The sequence below is a fragment of the Rattus rattus genome, chromosome 6 (assembly GCF_011064425.1).
Source record: "Rattus rattus isolate New Zealand chromosome 6, Rrattus_CSIRO_v1, whole genome shotgun sequence".
Taxonomy (NCBI): Eukaryota; Metazoa; Chordata; class Mammalia; order Rodentia; family Muridae; genus Rattus; species Rattus rattus.
In genome coordinates this window covers 86,613,066-86,628,504 of record NC_046159.1, presented here as the reverse complement: position 1 = coordinate 86,628,504, position 15,439 = coordinate 86,613,066, and the positions used below count along the sequence as shown (strand labels likewise).

The window sequence follows — 15,439 nt, the reverse complement described above, 5'->3', positions numbered from 1 at the left end:
AGCGCCCTCGTAAGCCTTGCTTAAGGCTGGCTCCTGTGTGAGGCTGAGCGTGCCACATTAAGCGGTCGGATGTCATTCTGTGTATGAAGATGGTGTTTGTTCAGAACACATTAAAACTGATAAAACCGAAGGTTAGTGATGAAGGAGTCATTGGGAAATTGCTTTAGAATGAGGGAGGTGTGGGGGGGTGGTGTGAGAGAGACTGTGCAAGTACTTAAATATTCCCTTTCTGTGGAGAGTGGAGAGTAAATTCCATCAGTCTTATCACCAAATTAGAATCTCTCTGCTTCTCTCACTGCCTGCACTAGCCCAGGCTCGCCTCCTGTGAGCGCTCAGTGGCTGACTGGACAATCAGATGAGCTGAGGAAGTAGGGAAAGACTGGAGATGTCTACAAACGCAGGTGTCAACAAGACCTGCATCAGCTGTGTACAAAACACATCCATGTTAACAACAATCCCTTTTCTCTTTTGCAGACCAGAAACTATTCTCTTGGAGCCATTCGTAAGCAAGAGGCGCCAACACTGTGTGACATATGCCGGTGCCACCACTGCCACCCCCACCTCTTCCTCCACCCCCTCCACCTCTGGGGGCTCCTCCCCCTCCACCCCCACCAGGGCCCCCGGTAAGGCCAGTTTGTTTTGTCTCTCTGTTTGGCTGTGCTTTGTGCACAGGCCTTTGAATGGTCTTGAAAAGGAGCTTGATGTTTGGTGCAGCTGCCACAGGTGCCCAGGTGACAGGCACCCCTTGGGATGTTGTCTCCAGGTTTGGGCTCTGATTCCTAACCAGTCTGGACTAAATGTTCCTCTCCCCTACCCCTGTGCATATCATTGCACCTTACTTCAGTCTCCGTGAGGTCCCTGTCAAGTGCCACCGCACGGCGCAGGCTTTCCCAGTCTCCCTGAGTGACTTTCCATCTCACTGGGCAGTCTAGTGAGAGGCCCGTGCTGAAGCCAGGCCTGTGAGACACTGAGAAGTCAAGTTGCATGTGGGTTATGAATCAGAAGATGATGGTACCCTGGCCTCAGCCCCAGTCGTATGTCCAGCAAGTTCCATGTTAGGTGAAAGCCCCGTGGAAATGGGATTCACTGATAGAAGCTTCCAGTGTCTTACAGACCTTTTGCTTATCTATTATGGCTTCTGAATTTGTTTTGTATGGATTTTCTGTGTTGCAGATGTGTGTGTGTGTGTGTGTGTGTGTGTGTGTGTGTGTGTGTGTGTGTGTCAGCGTCTCCGTGAGTGTTTCATGTGTTTTTGGCTCTTCTTCTATTATTTGTTTGTTTGCTTGTTTTTCCATTCTGCTTCTTAAATCCTATTATTATTTAGATGCCTGTTTGTATTTAATGAGAGAAAGGGAAGAAAGAGAGGAGGGGGGAGAGGGAGGGAAAGAGAGAGAGGGAGGAAGGGTGTGGATTTGAGTGGGTGAAATGCAAAGGATCTGGAAGGAGTTTGAGAAGGGGAAACCATAATCAGAATGCATTATATGGGAAAAATCTATTTTGAATTTAAAAAAATAAAATAATGCAATTGTAAAAATAGTAAATGTTTCTGTTATTCTGGAAAAAGAATATACAGCTATATGATATGAATAAATGGATTGCTTATAATGGTAACTAAAAAACAGAAACAAAAACAAAAACAAAAACAAAAAAAACCCCCCAAAAACCTAAATTCTAATCACAAGAGAGTCAAAACGTAAACTGTTTCCCAGTGTACAAAGCAGCATGCTAGGTCATCATTAAAAACCAGACTTCGATTTGCATCTGATTTCCAATGTACACCTGACTCAGAAAGATCACTCAGGAAAGCTGCAGGCACCAGGTAAAGAGTTGAGGGGGTCAACAAGATGGTCCAGTGGGTAAAGGGATCCTTGGACCCACAGAACTGACTCCCCAAAGTTGTTCTGTCACACACACACACACACACACACACACACACACACACACACACAATGGTAAGTAATTTGCAAGTTGTGTATGAATCACACAGCGATTATTTTTTTCTTCCAGGTCGGGGATTGACGTATGGCCCCACCCATTGTAAACAATGTCTCTGTCCCTGAGCAGCACCCCCACAGAACCCTTTCTTATGTGCACTTAATTACTCAGGGAACTGTGCCTCTAAAACGGATCCTCTCGCTAGGATGACCTTATATCACAAGCCATCTGCTGCCGCGCAGCGAGAGACACACTCAAGAGCCGCCTAAGCCAGCGCTCACACACGGAGAACATGGGCAGAGCCGCTGGGAGCTTAGCATGCTACAGCCTGCAGCCCAAACACAATCTGTGACCAGATAGCTAGGGCAAAGGATCGAAGGGAAAATAGTTCCTGAGACGCGAAAATGCTCGCTTGTCATCAGTGGCTGTGTCTCTGCTATAGAGCTGCCATACCGACCAAGGAAAATGTTATTCTACCAAAAAGAACTCCCTTCCCACTTGTGGACCTGTGTTCTAATAATTGGTTTCATTCTTACTACTACAGTTTTAGTTCGGGCGATAACTATCTTGTGGAAATCATTTCCCATTTTCTACAGACCACCTTTGCTACACACGCTATCTCTCACTTGTCCCTGTGGCCCACCATCCCTGAAATATTTACTTGCTGGCCCTTTCCAGGGACAAGTCACCAATCTCTGCCTCCCGTGTATCGCCAGTGATCTCCGAACACTCACAGAATGTCACTCTCCTCTCCTTCCCCTCTTAGGGACTTCCCTTGACCTCAATAGGGCTCACCCCAGCTTTCACAATTTGGAGTCTGCCTCCCTCTCCAACTCCTCCTGATCCCCTCTCCCAGGGAATGCTCCACCATGGCTTTTATATATCTGTTCCTTCTGTCTGGAAGGAACGTTCTACTAAAATCAAAGTAGAGGCCCTGTCCACTGACCCAACAGCTTTTTAAAGCCCTCCTTCAATGCAGCCATTGCTTCTAACTATGGTTTTGTTTTATTAGTGTCTGCATTTAATCTTATATTTTTTGTGTGTGTCTGGTTTGAAATAGACATTCATCTTATGAAGGAAGGAGGAGAGAGGGACGGAGAGAAAGAGGTGGAGAAGAGGGAAGGAGACAGGAAGGAAAGAAGGAAGTGAATGAATGAATGAATGAATGAATGAGGCAGGAAATTAATGACTGTGTAAACAGGGTTGAGAAACAGATTTTTTTTTTCATAAGTAGTGGTCATGGCTCTAAGCACTTGTTAAAGTCCAATAAACAAAATATTATTCAGGACCCTAGGGATGGTGGGCAGTGAGAGACCAGACTCACCTCTGAATACAGCATGGGGAATGGGAACCTGGAAAGATGGGTGGTAGATGAAGAATTCCTAAGAGAAAACATAGTGGCTGGGGATGGGGTGGGGTGCTCCAGAACACTCTGGATAAATCTCTCTGCTGTTGTTTATCTGTTGTAGTAACCTGGAACCCTATGCATGCTTGGCAAGCACTTTACTAGTTAGCCACATCTCTAGCTGACCAACCCTGATCTGGTATGGTAGAGTTTCACCTTGATCAAAATCCTGACAATCAGATATCTAGAGTTCAGGCCCGTTTTTGTTGTTGTTGTTGTTGTTGTGGTGGTGGTGGTGGTTTGGTTTGGTTTGGTTTGGTTGTTGTTGTTGGTGGTGGTAGTTTTGTTGGTGGTGGTGGTGGTGGTGATGGTGGTGGTGGTTTGGTGGTTGTTGTTGTTGGTGGTGGTTTGGTGGTTGTTATTGGTGGTGGTGGTGGTTTGGTTGTTAATTTTTGAGACATGGTTTCTCCATATAGCCTTGGCAATCCTAGAACTAGCTCTCTAGACCAAGCTTGCCTCGGACTCACGGAGATCTGCCTGCCTCTTCAGTGCTGAGATTAAAGACTTGCTGCCACCACCCAGCCGAGTTCAGGGTTCTTAATAAACTTATTCAACAAGGTTCTTTTTCAAAACTGGATTCTTTTATAAGAAAGTGCACATATGGGCCTAGATGTTTCTGATGCCTAACCAGAATTTGATTGATTGCAAAGGCTTTCCCCTCTCTTCTTTCACCCCCAACACCTGAAACTCCAACCCCATCCCCAACTCTAGACACGTGCATCTCTGATGTGGCTGAAGGGTGGAGGACACTTCAGGGGCTTCTGCTCAGCCAGGGAGCTCTGCCTCTCACCTTTTCCTGAAACCCCTCCCTCCATCTTTTTGGCTATCCTCCTTTCTCTCCCTCCCTCTAACATCCATAAGCCATGTACCCTACCTGTGGCATGCGTGTGTTGGCTCACTTATAGGTAAATTATTATTGTTTGGTTCATGGAATGTGATTTTTGGATATCTGTGGGTTTTTTTTAATCTACAATGGGTTTGGGTTGGAGCAGCAGAATTGTGCTGAGCTTTGGTACTGTATCTTTGTATCTAACTATATCAGATATAACGAGAGAGGAAACTTCCTGAAGGGGCATGGATTTCATCTGACTGCCATGGTCCCTCACAGAGTGAAATGTGGGCATCACTGACCAGCTGGGAACAGTCATGGTTGTCCTCTGTGTTCATTCATCAAATAGATCTAAGGGCTTTCTGGACATTCATAAATGTTGCCATTCAAACTAAAACATCCTCCAAGGAAACAGTTGCTCCAGAGCTGGCTGTGCCTTGTTATTTAATATCAAGGAGGAACCGACTTGGCTGTCATTGTCGTACAATGAGAGGCGACAGACGGATGCAGAAGATGCCACGGTGCCAGGCATTTCGCCTACCTGTTCTGAAGACTGTTTATTAACTCCTGCAGAACGGAAAGTAGAGTGCGCCCTCGCTCTTCTGTTCCCGCCTTTCTGTTTGTCAAGCCATTTCCTTGGGGAACTCAGTGCTATCGGTTTTCTCCTGTGGACTGAGGAGTGCATGACTCATGGGCCAAGTACTCATCCTTGTCAGCATGGCCCTGTCAGCTGTGACTTACCTGGGGCGAGTTTCTCATCGTCTCTGGCCTGCAAAGGCTTCTGATAAGAAAAGAAGAGCAGAAAATGCAGTGCTCTCTGAAGTCCCGTGAGATGTTTTGAGTCTTAGGCTTGATGTGATTTGGGAAGCGGTGGGGGTGGGGAGAACTGGGTGAAAGGATGCTTGGTAGAACCGAGTATTGTATACGCTCTGGAGAGACTAATTTGCATGTTCACTAGTGCACAGCGATAATGAAAGGCTTACAGATTCCTAAATACTAAATGTCACTCATGTGTGTTCTCCTGACAAGCTAGTGCTTTGATTGGTGCTGCTGACGGGGACTGGGGTGTCCCCGGGTCCCAGTGATCCTGAAGGAGGCTTTTGCACTGCACCATTCTATGCTGATTTTACTAAGCTGGCATTCTTCCTGCTTAGCAATCCACAAAATGTCACCTTTGCCCGCTAGTGATTTTAAATCTCATTCCCCTTCTTTGAGGATTTGCACAGAGAGCAGAAACTACAGGTCTGTGAAAACCAAGCTGGTTTTGATTGGGGGCGGGGGGTGTTTTGTTTCTTGGTTTTTGTTTGTTTGTTTGTTTGTTGTGGGGATTTTTTGGCATCAGATTTCCTGTCTGCACCAGAGAGGTGTGTCTGGTCCTGCCACTCACACTTGCAAAGGGCCATTCAGGATGACATTCAAATGTGTTTGTTCTGTCGCCGCCGTGAGGTGGGTGGGTGGCAGGCACAGAAAGAAGCCTGCACAGTACACAGTTATGCACACATGATGCCCAGGAGCCACCACAAACCAGAAAGGCCTTCATCATATGGACCTGTCCTGAGTAGGAGCCACCCTGTGAAATATCTAAGGGAATGTAAAGGGAAATTGCACTATGCCAAGATTCAATGCCTGATCTAGCCAGGGACTGAAGCCAGAGCCTCCTTGCCTGAGCCTTAGCCACACTGCGGACTGCTGGCTTTGGCCTTGGGAAGCCTGAAATCCCACCATCACTATCCATTCCTAGAAAACCACAAGCCAGCCATTTCTCCCTCCCAGGTCTGTCTTCATCTAAGCCAGGTGACTAGAAGGGACACCTGGCTGACATCCTAGAGCCTTTGTGGCCACCTATCCCTTGTCCCAACTGCTGTCATAAAAGAAAAAAAGGAAATCTTTCCAAGTTCATGTGAGAGACACCCAGCCTGACCAAATGTGAAAGCCTGAAGCACGGTTCCAGCTCTGCGAAGAAGACTCAGGGGCAAGCCTTCTGGGGACTCCCACAGACAGTCTTTAATAAAAGGCTGAGCATGAAGTAACGCCTCGGCAGAGTGGACCCTGTTTATGTAAATGAAAGCATGCTGGCCCATGAGCACACAGACAAAGCATGAGGAGAGCCACCAGTGTCACCTGTCATTGCTGGGTTTTCAGGCAGGGCAGGAACAGGCCTTGATAGTTTCTACCTAGTTTTGAATGGTTCCCCACCCTCTCACACATCCACATGAGGTGTTTCTTATTTCCTTGCAGTATTACAGATGGACCTGTAGAGCATCTGGCAAGAGATTGATCTGTATTCCCAGCCCCATTCTTATGGTTATAATTCCAAGAAATGTGCCTTTAAAATGTAAAGGATGACCAATGGCTTACCAGTGGGCTGAGGGAAACTGTTTAAAGATGACGGTGTGAGACCGTAGTGCCAGGCACCTCCTGAGCAGCTGCCAGGCCTGGGAACTATGCCAAGCACCCAATGTGGGTGACTTGCAGTTACAGTTAGAATTCAGTAGGGGCAGCGCTGGTTGGGCCAGGTGAGGAAGCTGGGGCTCAGAGAGAAGTGCTGACAGATCCAGTGTCCCAAACCCACTTAGTGCTGGAGGCTTCTTCTACAGCAACGGGGTGTGTACTAGTACATTCTGCCTTGCACACTCAAATACCAGTTATGGGGCCACTGCCAAGAAGCTGCGAGTGATGCTCTGCTCTGCCTCATACTCATCCGGTATCATGATACTCATCTTCATGATAGCTCCACCGTGGCGGAAATATTCTTTTCCAAAGATTTATTTCTTTGTGAGTATAAGTGTTTGGTCTGCATGTATGTCTCCGGAGCACATATGTGTGCAGCAACATAGGAGACCAGAAGAGTTACAGACTGTTGTTAGCCACCGAGGGGGTGCTGGGAATCAAACCCAGCTCTTCAAAAGCAACAAGTGCTATTAACCAATAAGCCTTCTTTTCAGTTCCAGGTGATATTAGTCTTAGTTTTACGAAGCACAGAGAAGGTCAGAACTTATGCAGGGGTGCACAGCTACCAATCTGATAGGGTTGAACTCTGACAGAATGACCACCAGCCCTCATCTCTAGTGTGAAACCAGTTGCCATTTGCAAGCGATCAGGAAGCTACTTATCCTTTGCCATCTGCAAGCTAGAAATTGATCCATCACCTTCTCCAAGACAGAGCATCCAAGGCTCCTCTCCATCCCACACTGCTTCCAGAGTTACTCATTTTCTCCCATTCTTCTTTTCTTTGTGGTGCAATTGTTTCTCCACTGCTCTGTTAGTTTCTTCCTTTAAATAGAAAACAAAGTATCAGTTGAGCCTCCGAACAAAACCACATGTAGCAGCAGAGAGTCCCACGGAGGAGGGGGGTGGGCAAGGCAGAGGAACTGAGCTCTGCCTATAGGGGACTGCCTCCTGGGGATGAGCTCACATGGGGGGGGGTGTCTCTGCTGCCAGCAATGATTGGCACACACTAGGGACAGTAAGTGCCTGATAAGCTCAGTTCCTACCCATGACCATCTTGTGAAGAATTAAGTTCAGGCTGACAGAGCTGCTAGGTCTCTGCCTTAGAGGACTGTAGATTACTGAATCCAGAGCATAGCACATCCCCGCTCAGACAGAAATGGGGAGTGTTGAACTGGCTTCCTATTCCCAGATCAACGGTGTGATGGTAGGACAGCAGGGATCATGGCTCCCTTCCTATTCCCAGATCAGAAGTTTGAGTAATATGTTGCTTCTTCATCATTTCCTACCTTCCGACTCCTTAAAGTGTCACTTTCAAAGAGCCCTCTTGCTCCCTAAGAGTCGCTCTCTCCTTCCCCACCTTCTTCCTCCCTTCATTTGAGCATTTTCCTGATCAGAATGGGCTGAGGAATGAGAGGGTCTCAGGGCCAGTGAGCATGCAGCAGTAGTGAGTGACTCGGAGACAGACGCCTATGCCAAGGCCAAGGCTGGAAACCCCGCAGACAGCTAGCTCCTAGCTTTATTTTCTGAGTTGGCACTGAGGTCACAGGCAAGGATGCTGCGAGCTGGCTAGTCACTGCCTCGCACTTTCCATCTGCCTTTGCCCTGAGAGCCAAGAGCAGGTTCTCTGCCACAGCGTTTAAGAACACCACCAATACCTCCAGACTGATAAGAACATTCTATAAAGCCAATTCGATTCTACCAGAAACAACAAACAGGAGCAGCAGCAATTAACATTTGGGAAATTATTTAAAACCCCAACTAGTCCTTCCGCACCCCCTTCCCTGTTCTAATTTGTTATTGTTTTCTCAGAGAATAGACCAGGCACCTTTGCTCTCCACAGAGATATTTTAAAGCTCACAGAAAGCACACGGTGCACCTGCTTGATAGATGGTAGCAAGGATTACCATGTTAATAAGATCCGTTCACAGCGGAGGAGTTGACTGTGTTTCAGGATGCTGCCAGCGGGACTCCACCTGCACCACATGGAGTGTTAGAACGCAAAGGTGTGAGAACGTGTTCCTGTCCTTTAGCCCTCTCTTCAGAAGGCATTGTGGGAAGCTGTGTGCTTCCGCAGGGATCCTGCAATGGCACAGCTTGCTGTGTAAAAGAGCCAAAAAGGGAGTTAGGCAGATTGAAAGATTGAAAACTGAATCTCAGGAGCCTGTGTGGTAGGGGAATTACTTGGCAACTCTGAGGCTCAGTTTCCCCATGTATTTTATTGGGATAATAACGGCCACTTTCTGAGGCTCGATGCCCCTAGCATGGAAGCTTCAAGAAGGGAGGAGTTGGTCTGTTTTGTGTTGTTTTCCTAAAGTGTGTCCCTAGCACTTTATGGATGGCCATGCACATAGTGAAACTTGTAAACACATATTGAATGAATGAATGAATGATCGATCACAAGGCTTGTAGTGAGGATCCAATGAGAGGATGACAATGGTTTGCCAAGTGCATTCTTATGAATAGCTGCAACAACTGTTTAGGGAACAAAAGGTCGGTGCTAGTACAAAGTCATCAGGACAGGCAGCAGGAGTTAGCATCAAGGTTGGAACTCCCAAATGAGAGTCACCAATTTGGGGGTGCTGGAAGGAATCCAAAAACAGGGAACAAAGAGTGTTCCTTGAGATTGTCTGTAGTTCCTGACTCACTCTGCCAGGTTTCCCTGTTCATGGGTTCTGTGGAACCAATGAGTAGCCTTCCCTTTCGGTCATACTGAGTTGAGTGGGTCTGAGTCTATGTTACAGCAGAAAGAGCCTAGAACAGCAGATCAGAGCCATACGACCTTCGCTAGGTGTCTCTGCTATGGTGGCTCCTCAGGGAGTATCTCACCCATTGCAGGGAAATTGGAGCACGGTCTAAATACTTTGAACATTTGAAGAGGTTTGTTGTTGGACGACAGCAGTGACAGCAGTGACAGACCAACAGTCTAGCTGAAGGGAAGCCCCTGTCTCTCTGTATGAATAACCAGCTGTACCAGTGTGGGGATTCTAGACAGCCTGGCTGTAAGCCCTCTCTACAACAACAACAACAACAGTAACAGCAACAACAACAACAACAACAACAAAAATAGCTCCTTGGATTCTGTAGCAGATCCAGGAAGCGGAGATCAAATGCTGTGACCTGGTCTTTCTCTGTCTGAGCTGAAAATGTAGTCTCATTCTACTGTCAGGGAAATTGGAATACAGGTAGAATGTGTTCTTTGTATTGATTATTATCAAAGAAAATGAGAGTTGATATTGTAATTAGTTCTGGCTTAGCTTACTTTTTAACATATATATATATATGTATATATATATATGTTAATGAAGGATTTGGAGGTGAAGAGCTTAATGAAGTGGAGATGAGATCGGTGGTATAGTAGCTCCTGGGTACATTAGTCTTCCCGTGACTTTCGAGTGGAGTGTCCAAATAGCAGTAGGCTCACCATCGTTATCTCCCTGGCTGCCTCTCAGTCACGTGAACACGGAACAAGAGGACACCAGATAAGCAGTGTGCTTTGATAAATTTGTACATGCTAATTTATCTCTGTCCTGGTCCAAAGGCATCTGGTTGGTTTTTTCTCCTCAGACAAAGCACAGAAGGCATTGTGGTAATTACTGCAACAAGATCCTCCCAGTCTGACCATCTTCAGGAGGACAAGTCACTGAATATGAACGAATTCTCTCAGCATTTTCTGTATCCAAAGAGAGGTTGCCTCCAGGAGTTTAGGCCTCTGACTCTAATGACACAAATGCTGGAGATGCTTCAGCAGTAATGTATTTCAGAATCAATGGGCAGAGACCTGCTATTTCTGAAAGCTTATACAGAGAATCCAATCAATTCCTGGCAACCTTGGATGTCTTAGCATCCATTATAGATGATCTCTGAGTAAGTGCAGGGCACTTTGCCCTGCCCACCTGTGGGGCAGTAGGTGCTGACTTCCCTCTTCCATATCTCCCAGTTCCTGAAGCTGGTTTCTGAACTACTGAGTCTTGATGTAGTTGGAGCTCATAGACTGACCAACCCTCAGCACAGGCCCTAGTGTAGAACTGGGGTGGGAAAGTACACGTGGATCTCACAAGTCATCAGATGAGGACCTGCTTTTTTTTTCTTAATTTTTTATTAGATATATTTCTTTACTTATATTTCAAAGGTTATTCCCCTTCCAAGTTTCCTGTCCATAAGCCCCCCATTCCCTCCCCTTCCCCTCCCCCATACGGGTATTCCCCCTACACATCCCCCTTATTGCCCCCCCCATATTCCCCTGCACTGGGGGGGGGAGGACCTGCTTTTTAATAAATGATCTTACTTCTTTTATTTTGAGTTTTGCACTTTTTCCTTGTTTCTCACTCCACCTAGGCTCCTTTTATTGCTTCGTTTATGCTGCCAGAGTTAGAAAATAAAAATAGAAAGCACACAGTTAAATTCAAATGAAAAACAAAAACATCAATGAAACAGTGAGGTGCAAAGGCACACACCTTACTTAAGCCCAGGAAGCAGAGGCAGGTGGATCTCCTGGGAGTTCTCTGCCAGCCAGAGCTACATAGTGAGACACTATCTGAAAAAGTAAAATAAAAAAATTCAACTAATAAGTAGTTGCTTTAGAACAAGAATGGAGCAAATGTGGCCATACTTACACATAAAATAATCATTGAGTTTAATTCAAACTTGAGGGTCTTATTTTATCTTAATCTTAGGCCATTTTTATATTTCTTGGATATGTATGTTTATAGACAGACACACAGACAGACAGACAGATGGCGGATAGATAGATAACTATCTCCCTTTAAAGACTTACCTTTCTCCCTAATAAATCCAGGACTTATCTCTTATCGGTATGTTCTGAGGAGGTTATAAATGTTTCTCCTGTCTCCTTTATTTAAGCTTATGCATTTTTTAACTATCATGGATTATCATACTTTATACTTATACAGAGAGTCTGATCAATTCCTGGCAACTTCGGCTGTCTTAGCATCCATTATAGATGATCTCTGAGCAAGTGCATATACTTGGTCATCCTTGATCAGGTTTGGTTCCCAATACCCCACATAGGGGCTCACAACCATCTGTAACTCCAGTTCCAGGGGAATCCCATGCCCTTTCCTGACCTTATATAAACATGCAGGCAAAACTCTTATGCACATAAAACAGAATAAATAAATCTTTAAAAATGCAAGAAAGAAAAACATCAATCAAACAGATACAAACCTACTTTCACAAAGCTTTCCTAACTCCCTTTCATACTTGGCTTTTATAAGTTTTGTTGTTTTGGCTGTGGTTTTTTGCTGTTTTGTTTGTTTGTTTGTTTGTTTGAGACAAAGTTTCACTCCCTATATAGCCCTGTCTTACCTGGACCTATCTTCGTAGACTAGGCTGATTTGAACTCTCAGAGATTTGTCTTTGTCTCCCAGTTGCCAGAATCCACCACACTGTGCATGCAATTTTATTCCCAGTAGCCTTTATTTTTTACGACAGCTTTAGTACTTAGCAAAACTTAATAGCAAGTAATGTTCCCCTTACTCCCTGTCCCCCTACAAGCATATTCCCCCACAATAAAAAGCAAAATTTTCATCAATGCTTCAAGATTCTTCACTTTTCAAATCACTCTCTTGATGGTGTCATTACTCAGAATGAAAAAAAATTAGTAAAAATTATGCTTCTTAAAGATATTTACATGATGGGTTTCTACAATGAGTGTCTGACATTTATATTAAGGCAAGGCCTTATTTCTTGCCACTACCGTGTGGTTATTAGAATGAAATTAACTGTCCTACAGATCAGAGGACTAGCAGGCAGGCAAGGGCATCCGATACCTAACAGAATTGATGTACTAGTGCTTAATGTGTCTGGGGCATCTGGATGTTTCTTGGTCTTTGCAGGGAAGCAGGGCTGCATTTGCTTCCACTGGGCTGGCTCACAAGGAAGCAGAGACCTCTCTGCCTAAAGAAAGGACAGCACAGCGGTGGATCTGAGGTTACGGAAGTGATGGTTGCATCAGCCCACACCATGCCAGTTCCATGGAGCCTCAGTCAGCAGACCTAATTTTAGGAGGTGCAAGACAGAAATACAGTGGAGAGGAATGAACTAAAAATAAGTCCTGTCTATTCCTTGCCCTTCACATTCTCAGAGAGTCTGAATGTGTTCCGTTCAAGCACATGAGGTCCTTGTCATGGCTGGCATGATGACTTCATGGGGAACAGAGGGGCGAGTTCTGTTGTGGGCCACTGCAGCTGTTGTGACTTTCCTCTTGTGTCCTCTGGAAGTGCTGAGTCCAGAGGAACTCACGCTGTTGTGTTTTCAGGAGGGTGTGCAGTGACTCTGTTTCGTTAAAAGAAATATTCAAGGAGCAGCATGGACGAGAGCATGTTCTGTGAGACACACCTCTGGCTACACAGGCCTCTTCTGCCATTACCATGACGGAATATTTATTTTTCTATTTATTCACCCCATGTTTCTCACACTGAAGAACAAGTTAGGCTTTAGTGACTTTTTAGAATGTAACATGTATAGGGCCTCGTGCTAAGTACTGGAAGAGTGGATTCACACACGCTTTCTATCTTACACATGTAAAATGACAGAAGCGTGTCAAATGGGTAAGGTATTGAAACACTGGCTTCAAGACATGGGTAGGATTGGTCCGGATATCTGTATTGTGTTGGAGTGGTCAAAGACCACTTGAGGCCAGGGAAGCCCAGTGAGCTGTGTGAAGTTGTGGATGTCTTTCAGGTTTTCTGCCACAGCTTGGCAAAGCTGCTGTGCTTATGAATGCTGTGTGCGTGTGCGCGTGTGTGTGTGTGTGTGGTGTGTGTGTGTGTGTGTACCACACAGGCAGTGAAGACATGAGACCCCCTGAGGTTGCAGAAATCTTCAGGAGGCAGTGGGCTCTTGTGGGTCACAGTAGACCATCTGACTAAGATTCTTCTTACCTCAGGCTCAGGAAAAGTGAGCCTCACCGGACCAAGGTCTTTAAGTGTAAGGCTATTATATAATTAACATTCACGAGGAAAGAACTGTTAATTCCAACATTTGAGTAGGTTCCTCGAGAAAGCCTGCCAGCCGGGCGTGGGGAGAGGATTGGGTTTCAATAGGAAGAGGCAGAGCATGGGCAGGGGCGAGGCAGAGCAGGAGACCGAGTGGGCGGGGGGGGGGGAGGGGGAGTCAGAGCAGGAGACCTGAGTGGGCAGGGGCAAGGCAGAGCAGGAGACTGAGGGGGGGGGGAGAGCAGGAGACCAGTGGGGGGGGGGTGGGGTGGGGGAGGCAGAGCAGGAGACCCAGTGGGCAGGGGGGAGGCAGAGCAGGAGACCCAGTGGGGCCAAGGGGCAGGGGAGGGGGGAGGCAGAGCAGGAGACCCAGTGGGCAGGGGCAGGAGACCCAGTGGGGGGGTGAGGCAGCAGGAGACCCAGTGGGCAGGAGACAGGAGACCAGTGGGGGGGGGGGCAGAGCAGGAGACCCAGTGGGCAGGGGAGGCAGGGGGAGAGTGGGGGGGGGAAGGCAGAGCAGGAGACCGAGTGGGGGGGGGGGAGGCAGGGCAGGAGACCCAGTGGGCAGGGGGAGGCAGGGCAGGAGACCCAGTGGGAGGGGGAGGCAGAGCGGGGGGGGGGGGGCAGAGCAGGAGACCCAGTGGGCAGGGGGAGGCAGGGCAGGAGACCCAGTGGGCAGGGGAAGGCAGAGCAGGAGACAGCATGGGCAGAGGGGACAACATTAGAACAAGGAGCTTGTCAAGTGCAGCTGAGATAGTGAAGGTTGACAGTAGCAGGCTCCATGGTCACATCTGGAAGCCCCTCAACACTATGCTTGTGAAGATTTGTCCCAATCCATGTGTAGGTCACCTTCAGCTTAAGAAGAGTATAGGAAAAATGACACAAGCACTTAACTGGAAAGGAAAGGTTTTAAAACAAGAGTTCTTTGGGAAACTGATCATCATAGTCAGGGTTTCTATTCCTGCATAAAACATCATGACTAAGAAGCAAGTTGGGGAGCAAAGGGTTTATTCAGCTTACCCTTCCACATGCTGTTCATCACCAAAGGAAGTCAGGACAGGAACTCAAACAGGGTAGGAACTCAAACAGGGTAGGAACTTGGAGGCAGGAGCCGATGCAGAGGCCATGGAGGGGTGCTGCTTACTGGCTTGCTTCCCCTGGCTTACTCAGCCTGCTTTCTTATAGAACCCAGGACCACCAGCCAGGGATGGCACCACCCACAATAGGCTGTCCCCACCCCCCTCGGTCACTAGTTGAGAAAATGCCTTACAGCTGGATCTCATGGAGGCATTTCCTGGAGGGAAGCTCCTGAAAGGAGTCCCGCTCCCGTTGCGAAGACCACAGAGCCCTGGTCTGAGTAGTCAAAGTCAGAAATAAAAAGACTGTGAAGTAACACAGCTAACTGTAGGGGAGAGAGGTTTTGTATTGAGTCTGGTTGACTTGAAGGATTACTAGTGAGATAAAGGTGTACAGAAGCTGTGTGTGCTCGTGTGTACACATGTATGAAGACGTGGGAAGGGCCTGGCATGGCTGCTGAAGGGGAGTGACGTCGTTCTGGAACTCCATGTCATCCATGGGTGCTTAGGGTTTGTGAAACTTCCAGTAGGCTTACTGTCACCACAACATGTCACATTGGCTTCTGGCATTGGACAAACAGCATTGTTAGACAACTAGAGCTGTTTTGAAGGTGGGGCTGCCAAGAATGCCACTCTTTCTCTTTAGGAAAATGCCATGCGTGGTTGCTCTGAGTGTTAGAACTCTCTTGAGTTACAGGTGCTACCATGAAGTGATAATGAGTCAGGGAGACCGAGGAACATCAAACCAAGATGTCACTGGGGCCAGGAAGAGTCTGATCTTTTGAGG

At 46.9% G+C, this 15,439-nt stretch overlaps 1 protein-coding gene across 1 annotated transcript in view; it reads left to right on the top strand.

Annotated features, from left to right (window-relative positions):
- Nucleotides 1-493: 493 nt before the first annotated feature.
- Nucleotides 494-15,439, top strand: part of Wipf3 (WAS/WASL interacting protein family member 3) — a 50,326-nt gene continuing 35,380 nt past the window's right edge. Inside the window, exon 1 of the mRNA XM_032906463.1 lies at nucleotides 494-623. Within this exon, the coding sequence (XP_032762354.1) occupies nucleotides 534-623 (90 nt within the window). The 5' untranslated portion in view covers nucleotides 494-533. The remainder of the gene's footprint in view (nucleotides 624-15,439) is intronic.